The sequence below is a fragment of the Odocoileus virginianus genome, chromosome 7 (assembly GCF_023699985.2).
Source record: "Odocoileus virginianus isolate 20LAN1187 ecotype Illinois chromosome 7, Ovbor_1.2, whole genome shotgun sequence".
Classification (NCBI taxonomy): Eukaryota; Metazoa; Chordata; class Mammalia; order Artiodactyla; family Cervidae; genus Odocoileus; species Odocoileus virginianus.
This window is the reverse complement of record NC_069680.1, coordinates 27617027-27644439: the sequence shown is the minus strand read 5'-3', so window position 1 is coordinate 27644439 and position 27413 is coordinate 27617027. Positions and strand designations below refer to the sequence as shown.

Below are 27413 nucleotides of genomic sequence, written 5' to 3'. Positions count from 1 at the left end.
TCCCAGGTGGCGCTAGTGACAAAGAACCCATCTGCCAATGCAGGAAACTTAAGAGACGCGGATTCGATCCCTGGGTCGGAAAGATCCACTGGAGAAGGAAATGGCAACCCACTCCAGTATTCTAGCCTGGAGAATCCTGTGGACAGAGGAGCCTGGCAGGCTACAGTCCACAGGGTCACAAAGATTCGGATGCAACTGAAGTGACTTCACATGCCATGACACTCAGAACATCTGCTCTCATAAGAAACCTGATGGCCAGCAAGGATGGGTGAGTTCTCTCACCTGTGAGATTATATCAGAATAAAGCTGGGTATTGTGGAGAGGAAACTGTTGAAAGGTTCCTCAACTGAACAGTTTTCTTTACTTCTTTGGCTTTACCTGTGTGAGGTGAAGTATGGACTTAAAGACAGATACGCACATTGTTCAGTTTCGAGAACTGAGAGCAGAAGTATTTTTAATCAAAATTATTAAATGCCATTCTGATTCATTCTAGAAGCCTAGCCAGTATTTGTCAAATCACATAGAACTGAAACTTTCTGGAATGCAAGACTTCAATCTTATGTCATAATCATTTGGGGTCGGACACGAATGAGCGACTGAACTGAACTGATAACTGTTTAAATTAGGGACCTCCCAAATTCAATGGACAGAGTGAACAACTAGAAAATTAAAGTCATAGAAATCAGCACCTGCGTTCAGACAGCCACACTTGCCCCTTGGTCCTTAGGACTTAGGCAGGTGCTCTCTAACTTATCAACCCCGTCCTCACCCTCCTTCCAGCCCAGGCCTCCCTATCTCACCCTGCTCCTCCCTCCCCTGCTCCCCCCACCCCATACAGTCTGGCTTGAGTCGCAGAATCCGCACAGCTGAATTCCCAGCAGGTGGAGAAGTGAAGAGGAGACAGGGGATGTGGTCCTCAGTGTTGCATTTTGGAATTCAGAATATATTTTCTCATAAACACACGTGGGATTTAGGTCTAGAAACTCTTCACTGAGTGACAACTTAGAGCATGGTTTTCATAAAGAAAATGAAGTGTTTCTAAAGGATGGTATGAGAGTCAAGCAAGTTATAATTTCATAAGTGTTGGTGAGCCCGCCTTCGAGAACTCAGCGAGTCTGTACAAAACACGCTCAAGTTCAAATAATCAGCCTGTGCTCAAGACCCTCGGTGGGCAGCTGCCCTCGCTGGGATTCAGCGCCTCCTTGGTTAGCATGGCAGGTACACACTCTTGAGTAGACAAGGAAATATTAGGCTTCCGTGATGACAATTTCTGTTCCCGTCCTTCAGTTCTCTGTTCTGATCTTAATTTGGCTTTTCGAGGGAGGTTTCCTGCTGGGGAGAAAATGAACCCAGTGCTTTAGATGCGGATTCTGGCTGACTTGCCAGTTCTTTTCCATTACAAGTAAGTTGAAATTCTGGCTTATAAAGAAGGCTCACGTGGATTCGGGTCTGTGCATAAACCTGCGAGGAGCCAGATGATGCTGGGTGAGCTAAAACTCGGTCACCCATCAGAGCCTCTGAGATGAGAACGACACCCCCGGACCCACCCTGCCGTCAGTATGATCCCAAGGTCGTGAGAACTTGTTATTCGTTTCGTCATAACTCATTAGCCAAATACTTGTCTGAATATGAAATAGAACACTGAATTTGATAAATAAGGCCCTGTGTGCTTAGCCGCTCAATTGGGCCTGACTCTGATCCCACAGATGGTAGCCCACCAGGCTCCTCTGTCCATGGGGATTCTCCAGGCAAGAATACTGGAGTGGGTTGCCATGCCCTCCTCCTGGCGATCTTCCACACCCAGGTATCTAACCCAAGTCTTCCGCATTGCAGGCAGATTCTTTACCAGTTGAGCCATTCAAACAAGGCCCCTACCACTTTCCATTTTAGATTTGGGAGTGGGATAGTGGCAACAAAATGATAAAACGAGTTTGGATGCTTGTAAGTACCATTAAAGGAACAGAATAGGATGATGGGCTGGAGAGAAACGTGGGGTAGAAGAAGGCTCTGAGGTCAGGCAACCCCTCTGAGGTGCAAACATTTGAGCTGAGAGGTAAGTAATGAGATTTGAGGGCCAGCAGAGGTTTGAGAGTAGGGTGTTCTCAGCAGAAGGAACAGCAAACACCAAGGACACGAAGTCAGACATAATTGGACATATGATGGGTCAGAGGGGTGGTCAGTGTGGTCACAACAGAGCTGGCAAGATGGAACTCTCAGGGGTTGGGGTTCCAGAACTTGTAGGACTTGGGAAGGAATCTGAGTTTTGTTCCAAGTGTTTCCTGGACAGAGTGATGTTTGTTTATCACATGGTGTGGCTGGAGCATAGATCCTAGTACTTGGCTGTCTGGGTGGGCTGTCTGGGTGGCTTCATAGTTTTTTGGACCACAGGCAAATTTCTTAACTTTTCTGTGCCTCAGCTTTTTCATCTACTAAATGACGATAAACATCCAAGGGTCATTATGAAGCTTAAACAGGTGAAACTTAGAATGCGGTTTGGTGCACAACACTTGCTTCACTGGGACTTCCCCCGTGTCTCAGTGGTAAAGAATCCACCTGCCAGTGCAGGAGATGCAGGTCTGATCCCTCGGTCGGGAAGATTCCCTGGAGAAGGAAATGGCAATCCACTCCAGTATTCTTGCCTGGGAAATCGCATGGACAGAGGAGCCTGGTGGGCTATCGTCCGTGGGGTCGCAAAAGAGACATAACTTACCAACTAAACGACAACAACTTGTTTAATCAGTGTTCACTGTTGTCATCTAGAAATGTTTATTAATTATGGGATCTATACTCAGCATTGCATTTTGCCCCATGAATAGTTCTTATGTATACATTCTTCTCCAGTCTTCACACACTGTATTGTCCAGCAGAGAATTTTTCCAAAATGAATCAGATTTACTCTACATAAAATCCTATGATGCCTTTCTGCTGCCCTCCAAATGAAACCCAAATGATGCCTTGGAAAGCCCAGCATGATCTAGGCCTTGTCTGCCTCTATACTTCAGCTCACACCTCTGTCCATGCCATTTCTTACTTCATTTTAGCCATACTGACCCTTTCTGCTGTAGAACACGCTAAGCTCTCTCCTGCATTAAGGCCTTTGTGTTCACACTCTCTTGATGGAGAACCCTGCCATAGACTTTTGCTCTTATCAAATGTATCCTGTCCTTTGAGATTGGAGTAGAGGGAGCTTCAGGTGATGAGGCTACCAAGAAGGATTCACCTAGAAAGTAGGAGAGTTTTGAGAAAACAGAAGAAAACAAAAACAAAGCATAAAATAACCAGCCAGAGTTGTTGAATGTGAGTGATTTAAAAAAAAAACAACAACAAAAAACGACATGTTAAAGATGTTGCCCAGCCATGTGATGTAGGAAGTGGTGAATGGTGGTGACTCTGGCAAGACATGTATGATGGAGAATGTTTTGTTTTCTGACTGGGGGACGAAATGAAGCCTTTGGTTTTTAAACATGCTGAGTTTGAGATGATGATGGTGACGGAACATTGAAATTAGTGTCCGGTAGATATTGTATTACAAACTGCACTTGGGTGAACTGGCCAGATGGAAAAATACTGATTTGGGCAACATCAATTTAAAAATTAATGAGTTCTCTCAGGAACAGTAAGAGGACGGTGGGAAGATGTCCAAGAGCTGAGACTTGGGGGACGTTCAAGTCCTCCAAGGGAGGCGGGAGAAAGGAATATGAGTGGAGAAGGCAAGATCTGGCTGGAGAAGTAGAAGAAAACCAGAGCCCCCAAGTGCTGCCAAGTTGGGGGTGTGTTTCAGCAGAAAGGGGCTTCCCTGGTGGCTCAGATGGTAAGGAATCTGCCTGCAGTGCAGGAGACCTGAGTTCAATTCCTGGATTGGGAAGATCCTCTAGAGAAGGGAATGGCAGCCCACTCCAGTATTCTTGCCTGGAGAATCCCATGAACAGAGGAGCCTGGCGGGCTACAGTCCATGGGGTTGCAAAGAGTTGGACACGACTGAGTGACTTTCTGCAGAAGGCGGTCCATGATGATGATACAGCAAGGATGTTAGTGCCACTGGAAAGTCCATGGTCTTTAGTGTAGATGCTACATGGCTGCTCTATCGTCGTTGTTCAATTCCATCTAATACTTTTACAGTAGTGAAGGGAACAAATACGTTCTGTTCCTATCTTTTTGTTCTCCACTTCCAAAAGTTGCTCCTGTGGTAAGATTTTAATAATTGATTCCATTTTCCCCTTACATCATTGTTTGAAAATTCTGACCCCCATCCTCCACCATCCAAAGTATTACAAATAAATTCCTGCAGCATCTCTTTGTCCCTGTGATGAAGGACAAAGTGAATGAATGCACATGAAATGCAGAGGGCTTGGGTTTTGTTATTAATTCTGCCATTTATTACTGGGAAACATTAGAAATAACCAGTATAAATTCTTAGTTCAGTCTCGCCATTTATAAAATAGGACTTGCACTAGTTTACAATGACCAGCAAAGGAGTCTAAAATATAAGTTAATGTTGTAAATGGTTTTGCAGATAGGAGACACTTTAGGCGTGAAAAGTTATTTTTATGTGTAGTAGAGACAGCTTGCTCTTGGGGTATGAATCCATTTGAAACATTTATGGGAAGCAATAACTAGCTTTCTTTGAATTTTGAAATGACGTATAAAACATCTTTTCAAAATTGTAATTGTTTCATAGTACTTGATTACTTTTATTTCCAAACAGGCTATGTCCTCTAGCGTTCCCAAGGCAGTGAATCTGCAATGCTAGGAAAGCTGGTAAGAAAGTAAAACATCATAAATCAGTTGGTTTGTCATCATGAGTTCAAATGATTGATTTTTTAATTTTTTTGTCCCATCATAGAAGTAATGTGTCTGTTTGTAGAAAAATCAGAGATACGTACAAACATGAAGAAGAAACACACTGAACTCTCAGCCCTAACACTCAGAGAAAAAAACCTACAAGAGCATTTTAGTGTATTTCTTTCCAAAGATTGATTAAAACAAAGCAAAAGCAAAAAACTAAGCTAAATGACACCCACCTACCCTTCGCACCCATAATGTCTGTTGACCCTCTCACCAGCCTTCAGCAGTGGACAATGGTCCATAGTCTTCCTGGACACCTAGAGGATTTGTGTATCAGGGAGGGCAAGAGACTAGCCCCAGAGCATCCATGTAGCCTCTGGGGGGTGCACAAAATACTGACTCTTCTGATTGAAAATACTGCAGCTGCTTCAGTTCCATCAGGCTGTATCTTGATAATTTAGCCTTCCAGTGTGGATAGCTCCAACCTTAGGCTCTGAGCGAATCTGGTTCTGTCTCAACATCCTTTCATCAAAGTATCTATGTGACTGTCACTTGGTGTAACCTCCCTAAACCAACTTTTCACTTCTGTCCTATTTCAGAGTCTTGTAGCCGATAACGAGAAAAAAGGTGACGTTTTTATAGCAACTTGTTTCTGTGTTCTGAAGACTTCTCAGGGTGTATTTCAAGGGGCCTTTCCACTGCTTAAGGGTCGACTGCTTTTGCATACTCTGCCTTTTTATACTCTAGGAAACCTTGTCAGTTAACTGCTTTATGCTTTTCACGTGACCGCAGTTACTGCATCTTTCCTCCATTTGAACAACCAGCAATGTTAGAAGAGAGATGAAGGTAGAGACTCCAGTTTGCTGGAATTTGGAGCCATCAGTGATAACAGCCATCCATCTCTGAGCTCTTTGATACTGAAGTGCTCCAGAATGATGTGCAGTCTTCTTGCAAGATGTAGACTAAGTCCTCAAATGATGATTAATAGACTTTATTTGAAAGGACTGTTTTATGTTTATAAGATGGGGAAGAGAGTATAGAGAGTTCCCCTGGACCCCATAGGCTTCTGTGGTGGCTCGGCGGTAAAGAAACCACCTGCAGTGCAAGAGCTGCAGGAGACCCGGGTTCAATCCCTGGGCCGGGAAGATCCCCTGGAGAAGGAAATGGCGACCCACTCCAGTCTTCTGGCCTGGGAAACCCCATGGACGGAGGAGCGTGGTGGACTATAGTTCATAGGGTTGCAAACAGTCAGACGCAACTGAAGCAATTTGGCATGCATACACCTACACCCCGTAACTAGTTCCCCCTCTTATTATCTTACCTGAGAACTATAAAATTGTTAAAATTAATGAACCAATATTGACATAATGTCTTTAACTCCAGTTCATACTTTATTCCAATCTCCTTACTTTTGACCCAATATTCCTTTTCCGTTCCTCAATCCCAGGCAGGAGTCCTCAACACATTTAGTTGCTATGTCTCCTTCACCTCCTTTTCGCTGTGACAGTTTCTCAGACTGTCCTTGTTTTTGATGACCGTGACAGTTTTGAGGTGTGCTGGCCAAATATACTATACGATGACCTGAATTGGCATTTGTCTCAGGATTAGATCGATCAGAGGCGAAGTGTCATTTTCATAATATCCGATGAAGAGTACCTACCAACAATAGGACTGTGGCTGTTGACGCCGACCTTGATCATCTGGCTCACACAGTGTTTTTTCACTGTAAAGTTACTCTTTTTAAGATAAACTTTTGCCATGGTTCTTTTGAACATCCTTGAGCTATACCATTTAAAAATAATCACACCCCTAATTACACCCTTGGAGCTTGCAGATGAGATGAGAGAGTGATGTTGTTATTTGACTAAGACTATAGATAGGAATCTGAACGAAGGAAATACATTTGTCCTTTATGGGAACATTGCCATTATATTCCCCTGGACCAAGACCCTGCTCAATCAAACCTATGAGATTTTCTTTAGCTCTCTGGGATTACAAAAACTGCTTCGTGAGTTTCCAGGACCTTGTCCTCAGATTCTATTGCAGTTCATAATGGTGGTCTCAGTTTTTGCCCCCACCTAGATTTTCTAAGGACTGTTTATCTTAATTCTCTTTTTGGTACCTCAGATTATTTTATCTTAACTCTTTTTGGTATACCTCAGATTAATCCTTTACTCTTAGGTTCGTGTTGGCATTGACAGTGACTTTGCTTTAAAGCCAGAACTCTAGGTTAGTGTTTTAAGTTTCATCTTGGCTAGTGGCCTTATCAGAGGTTGTTTTCCCACTGGCTTACTGGGCAACTTGAATGGATACCTCCCAAGCACCTTAACCCCCGCATATTCTAATGACAGGCATGGAGCTGTCATCTTCACACTGTTACCGTGTTTGGTTGGAGAAACACTGCCTACAAGTCTGTAAACTTGGATTCGGACATCCTAGACTGATTTTATGCATTAAGCTTTTCAGAAGCCCTTTGACTGTTCTGACTTGATTGAGCTTCCTTAACCCCATGAGAATCAGGCCTTCCCAGGTGGCGCTAGTGGTAAAGAACCCACCTGCCAATTTAGGAGACGAGATGTGAGATCGATCCCTGGGTGAGGAAGATCCCCTGGAGGAGGGCATGGCAATTCTCTGCAGTATTCTTGCCTGGGAAATCCCAAGGACAGAGGAGCCTGGCGGGCTACAGTCCATAGGGTCGCAGAGAGTCGGACTCGGCTGAAGTGACTTAGCAAGCCAGCATGCAACCCTATGGGAATTATGGGGGGAGAGAATGTTATTCCCTATTTTGTAGAGGGTAGCACCTTAGATGCAGTCTTTGCTCGAGGGCGGTAAATCAAAGAAGAGTCAAGATCAGGGCCAGGTCTTGTGGCTTGAAGATGTTTATTGTTCAGTATCTCAACACTCTGTCAATCTCTGTCGCAAGGAAGCTGAAGCCCTTACGTGGGCAGCAGGGTGATCTGGATGACCCTTAGTAAGCCAGGCCAGGGGGGCTTGGCCAGACAGAAAGAAAGGAGGCAAGGCTCCCACGGGTTGCCAGGCTCTGGGTGACTCACATGGGGAGGATCTGAATGCACTCTAGGGATGTCTTTATTGCTGGCTTTTCCAAGACCTTAAAAGCCATCGCTGCAAAGATTCTTGCTTAAGGAACTAGGTCTATAACTTCCCTCTTCACCAGCCATAATCAAGTCTGAAGATGGCAAACTCAGACAAGCATAGCAGGCACATGCATATCTCATGGGAAAGCAGCACTGATTGTCACAGAAGGTAATTGTGGTAGAAACCTAAATATCTGATATACTTCTTTCTTCTGTGAGACTGAAGCAAACTGGCCATTTTATCAAAAGGACAGTCCATGTATCTGGTTACTCAGCAGAAAGAAAGCTAGAAGTTCCTCCCCAAGATAAGCTAGTCACATTTTTTTATTTAGTCAACTGAGTTTTGTTGATGCCCAAATATTGGCAAAAACAAAATGTGTGCAAACTGTATGTTTTCTAAGGTCATATTTCTTCCCCTGGGTTTCTAGGGCTTGAATGTGCAGCCTGCTTTTATGGTTTGTCAACAAGATCACTCCATAAAATACATTCTGATATCTCACAGCTGTGTATAATTTATTCTGTATATCCATGCAGCACAAATAAAAATTTTATTTGCATCATCTAAAAGAAATACCAGTGTATAAATACTTAAGCAAAGCTCATAAGAAACCATCCTCTGACTGCATATACTGCTGGGGGGATGTTGTGCAACCAATTAAAAAGCTGAGAGATAGCTTCATTATCCATGTATATAGATAGTAAATACTGTCCTCAGCAAATAATGTTGTTATTCAATTTCTTTAAAAGGTTGCACAACATTCTAAAAGTACTGGCACAGTCTGCCTTTCAGTTCTCTTTGGAATATTTAGAAATAAAGCCTCTTAGAGGGGAAAAAAAATCAGTCCCAAAGGACTTCTTTTGGAATAAGTGTTGGAATATGTAGGTGAAAAGGGAAGTGTTCAATGGTTGGAACATTTTGCCTTCAGGAGAGTAAATAACTGTCACTCTCTTCTCCTAAGCGCCTGGGAAGAAAAAGGTCCAGGGGACTAATACGTTCTTTATATTTGGTTCATGCAGCTTCAGTTTGATTATTGAAGAGGAAACCCCACGAAGGCCTCCCTTCTCCCCACAAAATCAAGGATGCGGGCTTACTGCCTCTCCTGGTCCCCCACAGGCTAAGGAGACCTGGACTTCATGGCACTTCTCCTTTCTTCTAAGACAGTCCCCAACACTTTTGGCACCAGGGACTAGTTTTATGGGAGACAGTTTCTCCATGGCCTAGGGTGTGGCAGAGATTTCAGGATGACTCAAGCACGTTACATTTATTGTGGACTTTGCCGTGTGCTTACTCACTCAGTCGTGCCCAACTCTTTGCGACTCCATGGACCGTAGCCCACCAGGCTCCTCTGTCCATGGAATTCTCCAGGCAAGAATGCTGGAGTGGGTTGCCATTTCCTTCTCCCAGGGCTCTTTTCCAGCCAGGGATGGAACCTGAATCTCCTGCATTGTCAGATGGATTCTTTACCTGTAGAGCTATCAGGGAAGCCCCATTATGCACTTTCTTCCTACTCTAATGCCGCTGAGGTCTGTGGCCCGGAGGTCGGACCCCTGTTCTAAGACAGGCAACTTCTCAGTGAGTCCTATTATATTCAAAGAGTTTTTCTCTAAGTCTCTGAGGCATGAAGGTTATCCTCCAGGCCTGTGAGCATCTCAGCTGGGATACCCATGGAAACCATCCTGTCTTCCCTAGGGCGGCTGGGTGGTGAGCGGGACTCCAGGTTTAGATTTATCCAGCCTTGGGGCATTTGAATTTGTGATTAAGTACTCAATTTAACAATTCACTTGTGTTGGAAACTTAACTGACAGAATTTCCAGGAGTAGCTTATAATCAACTTGGTTTGTTTATGTAGAGGGAATTTTAAAATGCTTGCGCTCACTTTCTGAACAGTTTAACTTGACTTGAGGATTAAACTGTTGGCCTGGGTAACTCTTTGGCACGTGGCATGGTTTTCATTGGTTGAGGGGCAAGTTCAGGCGCATCTGCCGTTTTCACTCTGTAATTGCGGGTATTTAAAATCCTTCTTAATCCACTTCAGACAACACACCAGCGCTCTTTCAAGATGTGTTCAGTCAGCTGCACTCTTAGTCCACCTCGGCAGAAGCTGTGTAACTGGCTCAGAACTCACTTTGTTTCAGGAACTTCTAACGTGGAAATCCCACTGAGGGTCCTGAGCATGAGACCTGGGGCTTGGCAAAGCTTAGAGAAGGATCTTGATGAAACCAGGAGGTGTTCTTCATGCTTCCTGTGGATTATCCACCTTGCGCCTCCCTGCCCTCTGCCTCATTTTATGGAAAAGAAAAACCCTTGATGACCCACTGCCGATGTGTTCTTCCCACGGCTCTGGGTAGGGCTGGAAGTTTCTCATCTTCCATGCTTCCCATCCCAACAATGCAGGCTCTTGTCCCTGTCCATCGAAGTAGTAGCCTTCCCCACCAACTGCCACCACCTTGTTTTTCTCATTACATTTTTATTTTGAAATCATTTTAGATTTATAGAAGAGTTACAAGGACATCACGGGGTGCCCCCCTAGCCCTGTTGTTTCAGGGCCCTGGTTACTGTGTGCGATCATCTTATTTATCCAGTCATCTCTCACCCAATGTAAGAGTATAGGTCACGAGGGCAGCTTGATCTGCGACCCTCTCTTAGATGCACAGGATGGAGAGAACCGAGTGTTTTGGGGTGGGGGGAGCTGTATTTAAGAGATGAGGGTCCCAACAGTGTAGGCAGAAGGGGTTTGCTCCAGGTAACACGAGGGCTGAAGCAGAAAGAGCGGGCTATTTAAGTGGAAGACATCAGATCTAGAAGGCCCGTCACAAGGCAGGCAGTTACCAGATAGTTGGTGAATGAATGAGTGAATGAATGAACTAGTAAGTGGCTCAACAGCCGGGCCAGGACCAACAGCTAATACGTAGTCAGGATGCTACTGATGTTGGGGATGTCTTACTCCAAAGCCCCTGCTTGGAGTGACTCAGCACTCTTGGAGCACATTGAAGATCATGAAATCAAGCCGGTGGATGAAGCTCTTTTATTCAAGATCTCTGAGCCATCATGGACTGCCTGCTTTTCAGCCAGGAAAGACTTCTGATGAATTTCATGCTGATAACCACTCCTTGCTCATATCCTGCCCTCCACCAGCTGTCCACAGATGTCATCACCAGGAGCCGGCCCCTCCGCCCACCCAGCTGGAACCCTCATCTCCCGGACATGGGCTCATCCCAGCCGAGACCACAAGCCCATGTCTCCTGGTCCCTTGGTCCTCGGTCCTCTCTCTCCCTCTCCCACCCCATGTGGCCAAGGGGCCCAGCTCACCCCCTTTGCCACTGGCCATAGTCCCAACGTGCAGTTCATCCCTCGTCCCTTGGCCCTCAACCATTGGGAGTTTTAAATGCTCTGTGACCAGCTTGAGAATTTTCTAGGGAGGCTGTGTCAGACAGTTAATACTCAAGTACAATAGTAATCCTTTTGTAACCTGAATATAACTGCAGACTTCCACACTGAGAATGATAAAATGGTGTGGATTGAAAGGTATTTGGAGAACTGTAAAATGTCTAGGATTAAAATTTCAATACCATTTGTGCCCAATAAATGCGAACTCTTTAGTAACTTGAAACTGTGCTATTATGACTCAGGTCTGAAAATTATGAGTCCTGGTTGAAGAAATGGGAATAACATGTGAGGGAATCAACTCCCATCCTTTACCTTGAGGGGCAGACTGTGGTTGCACCAAATAGCAGGAGTGTGACCTCATAGGGGAACTGGCCTGGAGAAATTACCTTATTTGTTAAGAAAGTGATATACTCTCCAGAAGAGAAAAATGTTATACTTTCCATTAGGATTGTTTATGGAAATGGGGCTGCATTGAACCTGTGTCAGTATATTAACTGGTTCGACAGGACCCCAGGAAACAAGATCACATAATAATTGACTGAATGACTTGACTTTTTTTTTTTACATGAACCAGTCTAGTCAGTCCAAACTGACAAATTAATTTTGTCTATAGAATCATTCCCTGAAGCCCATAAAATTAGCCCCCATAAGTACAGAGAGCAGAGTTGGCTTTGTATTTAACTGATTCGCTGGGACTTAAGTAAATGGATTTAATCTTAACATATCTAAAGCCTTGAGACTTTTAATAGAGCTGATCTTAAGCAAAGGATTAATTCATCATTTAAAAAGTCACAGCTCGTGGATTTTTGTTGCTTGTCGAAGGACAGAATTATATACTTTGATGATGGTAATCACCCAGCACGTGCCACAGGGCTTGCAGGGGGGGGAAAAATTAGCTCTTATTTGCTTTAAGTTACAAAAATTTTTGGTCCGATTGACAGTGAATTAATCAGTTTTAACACTCAATTATGATATACTAGATGATGGTATTTGCCTGGCCTTATTCAACTTGCAAGTATTTTCATTGAGACATTGGTGTCATACTTCTGATGCCAAGCTCTTCCAAGCTGGAATAAGCATAGGGTTCTTCTTTGTGTTACAGGGGTGAACTTGGGACGCCAATTTGTGCCTTCCATGCAACAGGCTGGGACGAGAGACGGGGGAGGAGCCTATGAAGTGGCCAGTGTCTCTCTTTTGAATGGAGATCCATGGAACCCAGTGAAGAATGCAGACTCAGAGGTCAGTTTTTCACTCTTTCCTCCTTGACTTTTCAGTGATTGGAGTTTGAAACTCACAGTACTGCATTCGTATTCTTTTATTCAAGTTTTGTCTTTAACTACTTTAATCCCAACTTTATCCTTCCTTACAAAGTGAAATCTTCATTATTAAGAAGATGAAATACAAATTGATTTTGACGTGACGGTTCTGATGAGCGTCTCAGCTCTGTTTGCATCCATGGAAAGTTATTTTTTTCAAACACACACCAAGGATAACATTTCCAGATATGCAACTTCCAGCTCATTTTACTTGAGTGCTGCATATTTTTCTATATTCACATCTACTTACCAATATTTTGGTTTTATCAGTCAATTATTGGTAGAAACATTTTAATACAACTTTTTTTAAGTTTGTAGTGAGTTTTAATGTACTTTGATGCTGCAATTACTTCAATACGTGTTTGATTTGAGTCTTCTGTGATGTAAAAGAATACTATAAAATAATCAAAATATTAGCGGTTAAATTTAATATTTTGATGAGTTTTGTCTGACAAATCTACATGACTTTCTTAAGTTTCAGAACTTGTTGGAATAGTTGGAAAGCGATAAAATCTATAGAAATATGAGCTCTTTGGAGAGATCATACAGATGGCTTTGTCCTTGTGTTATGTGGAACTATTTTTAGATTATTTTTTATAATAGAAAACAGATTTTTTTTTTTTTTTTAAAAGAGCAGTTGAGACTGTGAAAATCCTCTGTAGTGTTCTGGAAGTGCTGCAGTGAGCCACCTTTATGTCTGTAATGATAATATGATTTATGATTTATTATCACCAACCTTTTTGACACCAGGGCCCAATTTTATGGAAGGCAATTTGGTGAGAGGGGTGGGGACAGGGATGGTTTTGAGGTGATTCAAGTGCATTTTCTGTGTGCTTTATTTCTGTTATTATTATCTCAGCTCCACTTCAGATCATCAGACACTAGCTCTTAGAGGCTGGGGGCCCCTGATTCACCTCATTATTTCATTTTCTAAAGAGACTTTCAGCTAAACGTGAACATTCAGAAAGGTTGGGTTAAAGGATCCAAAGGCCAGATCTAAACTTTTTCAGTATTTCTATTTCATGGGGACTGTTGCAGACTGAATCTACAAAGTGCAAGCCAATCACAGTGTCTCTGATGCTGTTTCCTGGAAGAAAAACCTAGGGTGTTAAAGAAAATCTCATCATGCTACTAATTTGCAAAATTAGAAATGATCTGATAGGTTCAGAAAAAGAGAAGTGTACTGTTTTTGTAAAGTATATATTTAAAATGTTGATAGGCACTAATTAATGATACAAGAATATGAAACCATCTAAAGTTACTTGGGTGATGGAAGCTTTTATGGGAGGTCTCCCTGGTGGTATGGTTGCCAGATTTAGCAACTGAAAGTACAGAATGCCCCATTAAACTTGGACTTAGACAAGCAATGGATGTTTTTTGGCATAAGTCTGTCCCATGCAAGATTTGGGGTATTGTTGTTTTATCAAAATCCAAATTTAACTGGTGTCCTGTGTTTTACCTGGCAACCTTCCTTGGAGGGTATCAGAGCAACGAGCTGATGAGGGTTCTCAGCAGGCCTCTGGAAGGGACCAGTGCAGGTTGGCTCTAGTTTCTGACCTCCAGCTTCATCCTTCCTGCCAGCCAGCCACCTGGCAGACCTCAAGAGACATGCTGGAGGGGGCATTGGCTGCCCCCCACCCCACCTTGGCCAAGCGTACAACCTGAGGACGGGGGGCCACCTGCACCATCTTTGTAGAACAATAGGAGAGACCGCTGTTGTTGCCTCACTGTCCCAACTCCTCCAGGACGAGAATCGTGTGGGTAGTAGGTATATGTGTTGTTTTTCAGTTGCTGACTCTTTCGTGACCCCATGGACTGTAGCCCTCCAGGCTCCTCTGCCCACGGGATTTCCCAGGCAAGAATAACGGAGTGGGTTGCCATTTCCTTCTCCAGGGCGTCTTCCTGATCCAGGGAAGTAGGCACGTACCTACTGCCTAAAATAGCTCCAGGTTACTGACATTATTTAAGGGAACAGGTGATTTGGGGGGCAGCATCTTGTCATAATGCCATGAAGTTCACTTCAATGTATGGCTCGTGGAGTCAGCATCATGGCTGTAATGACCACGTGTGCCTTTATTTGGTGGTTAACCATCAAGACCCTGCAAGAAAAGGGGTTTGTGTGTGAGCATGCCATCATTCTCCACAGGGGAGATGTGTGTATTTGTTGTGGGGATAGGGAGTCTGCCAACTGGTGTGTATGTGTACATCTTTCCTTGTTATCAAAACAACCATCCACATTGACATTTTAAACTGCATTCACAGAGTGTATCTTCAAGCGTGCAGAACAGAACTCACTTCACGTATATATTTTGCTGTGCAACTCTGCCTGCTGCACCTTAGAATGTAGGCGTTTAGGTTTGCATCCTTGCTTTCCTGCTCCCCATCTTATTCCTTGCTCCCTTGTTTCTTTCTGTTCAGCCAGCCTTTGACAATTTGACTTAACTGATTTGAGGAAAGGCCCAGGCATTTTGGCTTCCCGTCGTGTGACACAGCTGAAGATTCTGTGAGACCAGGCACAAATAAATAAATGAAAAAAAGTATTAAAAAATAATGAGCACACAGGTTTAGAATCATGAAAACTGCTGCTGCGTCCAGCACTGGAGAGCCGGTGAACTTGATTCAACTGATTTCAAGTTGCTTCAGCTTGATTCAGGAAAAGGTACTCAGATTCTCTCTCTCTTTCCTTCTTTCTGTCTCTTTCTCATCTGTGATGAACATATAGATGAATGGGATATTATTACGTCCTTTACAAATCAAGTGTCAAGCCATCACCGCCACTACTCCTGTAGCTGAAAGACTGGAGGAATGGGAAGGAACCTGACCTCGTGTGCATTGTAGGCATCCAGCATTTGGTTTGTTTGCTTGCTGCTGTTTTGGTCTGTAACATGAGTACAAGCTTATCCGCTTTTCCTCCCTCTTAGGGTCACGGTAAGAATGAAATTAAATGATGTCTGTGAAAATACACTGGAAACTCAAAACTACCACCCCGATGTAAGGTGATACTGAGAGTTTAAAGTATCTGTAGGGACCAATCTCCAATTTCACGTCTTGAAAAAAATGAACTCTGGGTCCAGGGAAGACGTTTCAAGATGCGGTTGCTCCTGAATTGACCTCAGTGGAGCTCAGCCTTTGAATGCTCCAGGAAATTTCCAATTTCTAGCTTTCTCACATGAGAATGAGATGATGGAAATAATACGTGAAATGGAAAATAAAAAGGCAAGGGGATTAGAACGTGAAACCGAAGCTTCCCGTAGCATATTGAGAGTCTGAAATATCAAATAGCAGCTAATTAAAACAGCAGAGGTAATGTCTGCTGCATAGACTTCCGTTTGCTTTGTTTCATGGCTGAGAAAACCAAGTCCTGTTTTTTTATTTTTTTGCTCAAATAACCATCCCCTTTCACCCTGAGGCAGTCAGACCTCTTCTGGGAGGGGTGGTCACACCCCTCCCACCAGTCCTCTGCATCCCTTGGTAGCAGCTTCTGCTCCCAACACTTCATCACGACGGCTCTTGCCAAGGTCCCAGGTGGCCTCCCGGCCTCTGCAGGTGGTGCGTGCTTCTCACTCTTTATCTGATCTCGACACTGGTTCCCTCTGCTTTGAAACGCTCGCTTCCTTTGGCTCCCGAGACCCTGTGCGCTCTTGTTCGCTCTCATGTGTTTTTAATTCTTGCTCATGACTCCTCTTCTTGGCTTTGTCCCTCAACTGTCAGTTTCCGCTGAGTCTCTTTCTCGGCACATTTCTTACTAAGGTCTCCCGCTGGCCTTGTCATTCCCTCCAGTGGCCTCACTGTCTACCTGTGGCAGGAGGGGCCAGTGAAAGTGCAGGTAGACCCAGGCTACCAGTCGTAGGAGCTCACATATGGTGGTGACGTGAACGGTAGCAGCAGTCGCTCCGATGAGCTGTGACCTGGGTCTGATCCCCTCACCATCATCCTCCAGTGTTCATGGACTGCAAATCCAATAGTCTGCCTTCTCTGACGCCTGTGATTGGGTCACTGGCTTCCAATGGATTTTAGGCAGCTCCAGCCAGAAGTTCCCAGTTACCTCAGTGCATTATTATGTCCTAATATGGACACAGCCTCCCATCCATGTTCCCCACTTTAGTAGCCCATGGAAGATAAGATTGTCATCCCCCACCCCCTCAAGTCACGAGACTAGAGACTTCCTTCAGAAGCTTCTCTCGGCATCTGCCTCAGGTTCCCTCCCTTGATACTCAGGATGATGTACAGACTGGGCCAGCCTGACTCTGGAGGCCCGCCTCCCACCTCTCAGCCATCCTGCGCGTCTGCAGCAGCCCGTGGCCTAAGTGTCCGTGCTCTTTCCCGCCGTGCTTGGCATTTGCTGTGTCTTACTCATTCCTGAGGACCCAGCTCAGCCTGCACCTTCTCTGCGCAGCCCCTTCTGACCTCCCCAGCCGCGTTTGTTCCCCCCGGGTCTTAGTCCTCACCAGTCGTCTCCGTGATGTGCAGACACTCCATGCACACTGAGCCTGGGGATGTGGTGGAGACCGATGCTGCAGACACATCACTTTAAACCACATACCCATCCTCTGATTTGCCGAGGAGCCGGGGACCAGGGCAGGGGCCGTGAGGGGTGAGCACTGTATGCTGTTTCCTCCTTCCCTCCACCTGAAACAGGGCAAGTCTCTTACTGTTTGAAACTGAGTCTGGTTCTTCAGTTGGATGTCTTTAAAGAGCAGGGACCCCAAAATAAGTCAACTTAACGCTGCGTTAAGTCAACCCAGCAGCGTTCAGGAGAGAAGAAATGGCCCCATTGAACTTGCACAAATGCATGAAAACCATAACGTATTTGCAAGATTAATGTTGACCCTGACTGGGGTACCACCTCACCTTCATGCTGGTTTTAGACCCTAACTCCGTGCGACTTGGGACTCAGCTCTTTGGCACGGCTCATACTGTGTTGTCATCACTGGTTTATAGTTTTGCTTCTCCTGCCAGCCTGTGCCCTCTCTGAGGGTGATGTTCTCAGCTTTTGTCCTTCCTTGCCCCTTGGTGCTGCGCTTGGCACCCAGTGAGGATACGGAATGTTTGTTGAGGGCTCTGAGCCTTCCTTTGTGCCTGGGAACCAGGTCACTCACTGGCGTGGAGGTGCCTCCTGCTACAGAACGTAGAAGGGACAGAAGTCAACTTTTGCATTTTATTCAAATGCCCAGAGGTTCCTGGGGCCCCTTTCCACTTCTGCAGAGAGTTTGCAAACCACTCTTGGGAAACCTGGACTTTTCAGACATTGCTGACCTGTTTCAGCAAGTTTGCTGTTCAGTCGCCCAGTCGTGTCTGACTCTGTGACCCCACGGACTGCAGCACGCCAGGCCTCCCTGTCCCTCACTGTCCCGAAGTTTGCCCAGGTTTATGGCTGATGCCATCCAGCCATCTCATCCTCTGACGCCCTCTTCTCCTGCTCTCAATCTTTCCCGGCACCAGGGACTTTTCTGATGCATCGGCTGTTTGCATTAGCAAGTTTAGCTGCTTGTAAATCATTTGGAGGTCTTACATAGCTTGGAAGAATGAGACATTTTCCACTTTTGTGGCTGCTTATGTCTTATCTTAACAACTCCCCCCATGCACCATTCTGTTCCAGGGTTCACATGGGCCTTGTAGACAATGAGTTTCCTCTGCTCGAAGGGGGCATTCTGGTCATTACAGGAGTTGCTGCAGGCCGGCCTGTGGCGCCTGAGCTTGACTATGTAAGCTTGATGGTTAGCCTTCTGACTTATGGAACATGGAGCTTCCTTCAGCTTATAAGCCAGCTGACAGTGCTTCCTCTTAGGAATGTGAAAATGAAAGTGAAGTCACTCAGTCGTGTCCGACTCTTTGCGACCCCATGGACTGTAGCCTACTGGGGTCCTCCGTCCATGGAATTTTCCAGGCAAGAGATATGGGTTGCCATATCCTTTTCCAGGGGACCTTCCCGACCCAGGGATCGAACCCCGGTCTCCCGCATTGCAGGCCGACGCTTTACCATCTGAGCCCCCAGGGAAGCCCCTTTAGGAATGTAATTTTTAGTAAAATACCTACTGTGAAACCCCTCAGAATAAATGTGTACTAGGGCTTCCTTAGTGGCAAAGAATCCGCCTGCCGATGCAGGGGACACAGGTTCACCCCCTGGTCGGGGAAGGTCCCACCTGCCGTAGGACAGTGAGCAAGAGAGCCAGGGCCCTAGAGTCCACGAACCGCAACCCCCGAGCCCACACGCCTGGAGCCTGAGCTCCACAACGAGAGAAACCACTGCAGTGAGAAGCGTGTGCGCCACAACGAGAAGGCCCATGCACCACAATGAAGACCCAGTGTGGCCATAAATGTAAAAAAAAAAATATATATATATATATATATATATATATATACACACACACACACACCCAGTGGCTCCAAAGCTGGGACTTGTCTCCAGGCTGTCTGGGCTCCTGGGATGGTGTATTCTCCACCTTCCTCTGCCCTCATCCCTCTCTCGCTCTTTTTTTTACTCTGCCTGTGCCATTTGGGATCTTAGTTCCCCAACCAGGAATTGAACCCCTGCCCTCACCACGTTGGGAGCTCCGGGTCCTAGCCACTGGGCCGTCGGGAAAGTCCCACCCCCATCTCGTAACTCCCACTGGCCTCCCCGCAGCCCCACCCCTTGCCTGACAGTCCCCAGGAGCTGTGTCAGGCACACAGGGAGGCTGCTCTTCCGGCCGCGCGTGACCTACCCAGCCAAGACTGCACCCACCTTCTGGGAGAGACGCTAGTGGGGTACCAGCGGGCACCCTTTAATCTTTGGGAACTCAGCTGTTGTTTAGACTTGATAGCATGCGGAGTGGAAAAACCAAAAGCTTTGGAACGTACAGAGACGGCTTCAGACCCCCGCAGAGCCTCTGCCTTGCTGTGGGTTGCCGGACCCGTGGCTCGCCCTTGCTGGGTCTGTCTCGCCATTCGTAAAGGGGGTGACGATGGTGACCCTGCTGCCTGACAGCACCCTCGCTGCACTCAGGAGAGCTCAGCCTCGCCCCTTTCCCCTCGTTGCTGCCGGCCTTTCTGCTTACACTGGGGCCGGGCCCCGCTGCCACTGGGACCGGCTGTGCATTAGCTCTCTGTTGCTTGTGTAGGGGAAAGCAGCCGCCGCTGTGTGTTATAGGGTGTTCAGCAGCTGCTCTGGTCTTTACCCAGGAGATGTCAGTAGCCCCCTCCTTCCCAGCCAAGTCGACTCAAAACGGCTGGGCGTGGGGAGGGTGCGTAGTTACGACCCCTGCCCTTGGTGACAGCTGAGAAGGGTGAGGATAGTTACTGAGAACCTTCGCTTTGGATGGGGCCAGACCAAAACTTGGCAAACTTTTTTTTTTATTTTATAATAGAGAATATTTAAATTTTTTTGATCGTTGTAATAATTATTATTTTTTTGAATTGGGGTAGAGTTGCTTTACAATGTTGTGTTAGTTTATTCTGCACAACAAAGTGAAGCAGCTACATGTGTATACATATCCCCTCCCTCTTGGGACCCTGTTTTAATGAAGAGCAACTATTCAGCTGTGTGGGTCCCACAATCTCCGTCACAGATAATGCAACTTTGCTTCTATAGCTTAAAGGGTAGAAGCAGCAGTGGATATTAAGTGAACCAGGGTTTGCGGTTGTGTTCCAGTAAAACTTATTGGGGATATGCCCTGGTGGCTCGGCGGTAAAGAATCATCCTGCCAATACAAGGAGACACAAGAGACGCAGGTTTGGTCCCTAGATCGGGACGATCCCCTGGCGGAGGACATGGCAACCCACTTCAGTATTGTTGCCTGGAGAATCCCATGGACAGAGGAGCCTGGCGGGCTACAGTCCGTGGGGTCGCAAAGAGTCGGGCACGACTGAGTGACTTAGCACGTGGCACTCACACACATGGACATTGTAATTTGAATTTTATAATGTTCATGTGTCATGAAATATTCTTCTCTTATTTGTATTTTTTTAGTCATTAAGAAATGTGAAACCCGTTCTTAGCTCACAGGCAGTGGGCTGGATGTGGTCCTCGGACTGTAGTTGGCGACCCCCGGGCTAGACGTACCCCAGACACCATCACGTCAGGCGCCCCCGGTGCACTTTGTAGGCGAAGAGGCAGGGACTCCCAGTAAGAACGTGACGTGACAGGGCTGACAGCTAGACTCTGACGTCTAGTCTTCCCATGGCGCTCGGCTGCCCCCCAGAAAATCTGCAGCTTTCTTTCCCTTGTGCACTGTCAGGACGGGTTCACGAATCTGGACTCCAGAGGTGAAGTCTCGGCTCAGAGGGACGGCGTGGGGAGGTCCGGCCAGCGCTTCCCCCAGCCGTCATCCCTGCCCTCCACGGAGCTCTGGCTTCCTTCCTCCGCGTGTGAGGGCTCCAGCCCCGCTCCCCGAGGCCTTTCCTGCTCACCCGTCCTCTTTGGTCAGCAAGCAGAGAGGAGGAGGCAAGCCGGCATCCTGCGCTCCGCTCCGCCGTGTCCCTCCTGGATTCGCGCCACGCGTCAAGGAGGGCTCTGGGCTTCATCTCCACCCTGCTCTCCACAAACGTGGTTACTTCTCATGACCTCTTGGCAAGGCCTTACTAGCATTTCCCAAAAAGTTGCCTATTGAATCAGGTCTCCCTTCTCTTTTCTTCAAACGTGTAGTGTCATCAGAGAATGGGGTCTTCTTAAAAATAATATTTTCAAATAAAGTTAGATAATGCTAGGAGATAGAGTGTTTTGTTTAAAAAGACAGAGGTTATTATATACATATATATATATGTGTATATATATATATATATATATATATATTTATAATCCTCGGGTAAGACTCTTCATGTTTGACTGATGTGTTGGGCATATTTGAAATTAAGAAAAAAAGGAGTGGGATGAATTCTGTTTTCAGTTTTTTATCCATTCATCCAAGGGTGTGTGAGTTCCTACTGTATCCCAGGTTCAAGGTTGAGTTCCCATGACACAAGCATGGATGAGATTCTGTCTTGCCTTGAGGAGTCCAGAGTTTACTGAAATAAGGTTGTAATAAATTTAAATAAGTATTTAATAAGAGACATGTAATTTTTAAAGTAAGCAATTTTAGAATAGCTGTATTTTTTTTCAGGAAGTTGCTTGATGTTTATTTTAAAAAACTTCTAATTGATGTAGATCTGACTTACAATGTTGCGTTAGTTTCAGGTGTATAGCAGAGTGGTTCCGTTACACATGTGTGTTATGTGTACCTAGCCTTTCTTCAGAAAAAAAATAGAATGACTTTAGATTTACTGAAAAATTGCAAAGATAGTATGGGACAGTCCCATATCCCCCATACCAAGTTTAGCTATTAGTCACATTTACCTGTACATGATATGTTTGTAGCAATTATTGATACATGGTTTTTTTATTTTAACTTGAACTCTTAGAATAAGAGACAAGGGCTTTAGAGATCAAGGGCATTTGGAAGAACATATAGTTTCTAGAATGGATGATAATTTATAGATCAGAGTTTAGATGAAAAAGGCTATCTATCTTCCCAAGAGAGACTTTGTGTGTGTTGATGTTGAATTTAATAGTTTGGTATTATGCGAAGGCTGGGGCTTCCCTGCTGGCTCAGCGGTGAAGAATCTGCCTGCCAGTGCAGGAGATACGGGTTCCATCCCTGGGTTGGGAAGGTCCCCTGGAGAAGGGGATGGTAACCCACTCCAGTGTTCTTGCCTGGGAAATATCATGGACAGAGGAGCCTGGCGAGCTACAGTCCACAGGGCAGCAAAGAATTAGACACACACATGGAATGTGCTCAGGTCACCTCCATCTCTCACATGCATTCCTGTGAGCAGAAGGTGTGTGTTTGTGAGTGGCATGCACCAGTATTTTACAACCGTAATTTCATGATTGCCTGCCTAAAGAGAAAAATTAAGTAAAATTTAAATTAAATTGAATTTCTCCTTAAAGAGGGAAATTAAATTCTAAGGAATAAGATTTTGTTGGGGAGTTTTAAGCTTTGGAATGAAATGTACCATGGTAATACCTAAGAATTTTCACCTTCTCCCTGAGTCCCAATTATTGCTCCCTGGAGGGCAAATGTCCGCCCATTGACAATGCATGATGGGCGCGTCACACACGTGAGCAAAAGAAGATGCATGTCTCCCAGGATTCCGTGTATTTATAGAAATCTGCCCGCTGGAGATTTGGGGCAGTTTAGAATGAAAGTTGAATTATGTCTTCCCCAGGGTATATGCCCAGTAGTGAGATTGCTGGCTCATGTGGTTGTTTTAATTTTAGCTTTTTAAGGAACCTCTGGTACTGTTCTTCGAGGTGGTTATATCAATGTACATTCCCATCAGCAGTGTAGGAGGGCTCCCTTTTCTCCACACCCCCTCCAGCATTTACTGTTTGTAGAGTTTTTGATAGCCATTCTGACCAGTGTGAGGTGATACCTCGCTGTAGTTTTGATTTGCATTTCTCTAATAATCAGCGATGCGGAGCATCTTTTCATGTGCCCCTTGGGCATCCACGTGTCCTCTTTGTTGTACGGAAGAAACAAGTGCAATACTGTAAAGCAGTTATACTCAAATAGAAGGAAGAATAAAAGTTGATTTCTCCTTCCTTCAAAGGCTGCTCTTGCTAGATTTTTTAAAAATAAGTGTTTTATATGAGAATAGTTTTAGATTTACCAAAAAACTGTAAAGATGATACAGAGACCTCGTATACTCACAGCCAGTTTCCCCTGTTATTAGCATCTTACATTATTATAGAGCATTCATCTCAAGCAACATTGATTCATTATCAACTAGAAAAAAGTCCATACTTTATTCAGGTTTTACTCAGGCATCACATTACATTTATTCATCACATATCCTCAGGCTGTAGTTGGTTGTGGCAGTTTCCCATGCTTTCTGTTTTTGATGATATTGGCAGTGTGAGGAGTGAGTTAAGGATTTCGTAGAATATCCGTTGACTGGGATTTGTCTGCTGTGTTTCTCATGATTGAATTGGGGTGATCTGTTTTGAAGAGAAGGCCACAGAGGTGGAGTACTGCTCCTGTTTCACCATATGGAGGGCACCTGCTGTCAACAGGACTTGTCACTGTTGGTGTCAGCCTTGATCAGCTGCCCGAGGGCCTATTTGCCAACTTTCTCCACGATGAAGTTCCCCTCTTCTCCTTCCTTTCTATACTGAATTCTTTAGAAGGAGGTCACTGTTCACAGACACACTTAAGGATGTATGTTCCACCTCCTTGAAGGCTGAAGTAGCTACATAAGTTATTTTGGAAGTTTTCTGCATGTGAGATTTGTCTACTTCCCCTATTCATTTATACATGCAATCATTTATTTATCAGCTTGGACTCAGGGATGTTTATTTTATGTTTTGGGATGTAATCTAGCACTATTTTATGTTGTTCAAACTGTTCCTGTTTTGGCCAACGAGGATTCTTTCCATCTGCCCCTGTGTCCCTTTGGTATAAGGTGTTGGTTGTTCTCATTGCTCCTGCAGTGTTATCGCTTCTTGGTTTCCTCAGCTGACAAAACAAGGAAGAATATGCATGTGCTTTGCTGGATTAAAAGGAAAACCAAATCTCGAATGCTGGATCATGACTGAGTCACACTTTATAATATATTTAATTTTTAAAATTGTATAATGGGAAATAGGAAATTTGGCTTTTTAAATGTAGGTATACCTGTACAGGGCTTCCCTGGTGACTTGGAAGCTAAAGAATCTGCCTGTAATGCAGGAGACCTTTGTTTGCTCCCTGGGTCAGGAAGATCCCCTGGAGAAGAGACTGGCTACCCACTTCAGTGTTCTTGTCTGGAGAATTCCATGGAACGAGGTCTGGCAGGCTACAGTTCATGGGATTGCAAAGAGTCAGATGTGACTGAGTGACTGGCACACACCTTTACAGGTCAAAAAAGAAGAATGGCTCTTTTTAATAAACTACATCAATTCTTAAAATCAAGCCCAATCATTTGTTCTTTTCCCTAAAATGTTATTTTAAAATTTTAAGTCTCTAGCATTTGGACCTAACTCTCACTTTTAATGCTCTTTGAGTTGGTCCATGTCTCAAGGCTGCCTTTCTGCTAATTACTTGAAATTAATTTGGTCTTTTCTTAAAAGTCAAAGAAAAAAAGGGCTTCCTTGATAGCTCAGTTGATCTTTTCTTAAAAGTCAAAGAAAAAAGGGCTTCCCTGATAGTTCAGTTGGTAAAGAATCTGCCTGCAATGCAGGAAACCCCGGTTCTATTCCTGGGTCAGGAAGATCCACTGGAGAAGGGATAGCTACTACCCAACCAGTATTCTTGGGCTTCCCTGGCGGCTCAGCTGGAAGAATCCACCTGCAGTGTGAAAGACCTGGATTCCATCTCTGGGTTGGGAAGATCCCCTGGAGAAGAAAAGGCTACCCACTCCAGTATTCTGGCCTGGAGAATTCCATGGACTCTGTAGTCCTTGGGGTCACAAAGAGTCAGACACGACTGAGGGATTTTCACTTTCACTTTACTTTTCTTAAAGTAGCAACAAAAAGATTTTATTTAGTTGGCATAACCATTTTTCCTGGCAATTGTTACTCAGCAAAGGTACTAAGGGGTCTTCCTTTTTTTTGAACCTACTAATTTCTGAGCATATGATTTAAAGACCTGGTCATAAACGCAGAACAAAGTTGGTGAGACCGGGACCAGGGTTATGGGTTGTGTGTCTGTTAGGATTCCCGATTCCTGTGGGAGCTATTAGCCTGGCTCAGTTCCTTGGCCTTCCCTGCATGTCTTACCCCAGCAGGCATCTCACATAGGACACTGCTGAAGATACGCGGACAAATTGAGAAACCATTATGTACACACTATTGCCCATCACTGATGGATTAGCAGAGTTATTGGTTTGGTCAAAAAGTTAGTTTGGGTTTTTCTGTTACATTGTATAGAAAAACCTGCATGAACTTTTTGACCAACCCAATATATTTGTATAGATAGGTGACATATTTTATATACTTTTCCCATATGTTGGTCACACATGACCCACATGCAAGATTTTAGCCTAATTACAGAAGCAGTCACACTGACTAGTTTACATATGCTTGCTGTACATTTTTATTTTTTCCCTCAAACACAGAAAAAGGACGTAAATGATTAAAGTGATGTTTGTCATTGCAGAAACACATTATGCCATTTGAAAACTATACCCTAAAGTGTCAACAAATTCTCTATTATTCATTTATTTATTTTTTCATTCAGTAAGTGCTTCAGGAGTGCCCCATACCACTATGCAGATTAAATCCTGCATCAATTTAGGGGCAGTGTCCCTTTGGTCTTTAGATTCAGTGGAGTTCTATCTAAGAGTTCTGAGGGGGGAAATTTTGCCAATTAAAGATGGTCCTGCTTTTCTTGAGTTCTTTCTGTATATTAGTTTAATCAACAAATAGTTATTGTGAATTCATGATATCCCAGGCCCCATGCTAGGTAGTAGAGGTATTTTGTACCTTTTAAAGCATGCATGAAAGCTGGCAATTTCATTGCAGAACTACTTTGAAGCTTGCTCAAACAGAACGCTAGGAAATGTCAACCCCTCCTGCAGGACAAACATCAGGAAGAGTTAGTAGCCCACCAGGGGTAGAGGATTTTATCAGAGCTCCTTTGAAATCTAGCCTCTTCTTTTACAGTTCAAAACAAGACCACTGGGGCACATCATCTTTGGCCAAGCCTACTCAGCTAATAGGAATGTGTTTGCTTTGCCAAAAGTTACTGCTGGTTTAGTGTCTTCAGGAGACGACGTGGGAAAGCCTGAGATCCCCAGGAGCCCTGGGCTGGCCTCCTCTGATGTGTCTCTGCCCGTCAGGAGTGCTGACTGCAGACGATCGCAGGCTTCCCGTTTTCATGTCTGGATTGTCTTGGAAGAGTTGAGGATTCTGTTTCTGTAGACCCCCTTGCCTCATGGCCTGAAGGAAGGGGAGAAGGGAGCTTTTTAAGGTTCGTCTCCGGAACAGTCTCGGTAGAGTCCCAGAGCGGAGTTTTTCCAGCCTGCTGCTTCGTTGGCAGGTAGCGCGTCTCATCCGGTTCAACCTGGACGCGTTTCTGGGAAGGCGGCTGCCACGGGACACGCCTGTCGTGGACATTGCTCACACCGGTCTTCCTCCGGATTCTGAGGCCTAAGCCGAGGCTCTCATCTTCCCACCAGAGCCTTCAGCCTCCCAGACAGGGTTCGAAGGAGCTGTCAGGGCAGAGGGAGCGAAACGGCGTTCTGAGGTCAAGTACAAAACATTCAGTGCATTTTTGTTGGTTCTAACAGACAGCCTCGTGGAGACGTTCTTTTGGCACCGGCAGGCATTACGAGCACGGAGCTGGCAGGTGGGGAAATGAATTGGAGACGCTTTAAAGATCCTTTCCCATAAAGCCAATGCCCAGAAGCTGTGGAAACGTACGTCTCTAGTTAAGTAAATACCCTTAAAGACGACACATATACGTTTTGCAGTGAAACCTTACCAGTTCCAACTGCCCTGTCTCCAGATTCCAAGAATTTCAGCACACACAGAATTGGCCTCTTCTACTCATTAACCTCAGAGGCAACTCCTTTCAAGAAATTCCTGCAGCCATGACGGCAAATTAATTTAACTGTTTTATTTGAAGCAGCTGAAATGGCAGCAGCCAGCCTTAGAACTTCCTTGCCTAGATTTTTGGATCAAATGGGAAGAAACATGAATTAAGGGACAAGTCTTAGCTTTTTGTACCAACAGAAGCAGCCTATGGAAAACTCCCTGGCTCTGTCTCTTATTGTACTGGATTGGCCAAAAATTTCATGCGGGTTTTTCCGCCCGCTGTTTCAGGAAAAGGCCAGCGAACTTTTTGGCTAACCCCATAGAAAGGCTTAGAGTGGAGATTTGGCACCAAGCTCTGC

General features: G+C 45.0%; 1 protein-coding gene across 1 annotated transcript in view; it reads left to right on the top strand.

The window, feature by feature from the left end:
- ADAM12 (ADAM metallopeptidase domain 12) overlaps positions 1–27413 on the top strand; it is a 388630-nt gene that overhangs the window by 39684 nt on the left and 321533 nt on the right. The window contains exon 2 of the mRNA XM_070470396.1: positions 12371–12507. Within this exon, the coding sequence (XP_070326497.1) occupies positions 12371–12507 (137 nt within the window). The remainder of the gene's footprint in view (positions 1–12370; positions 12508–27413) is intronic.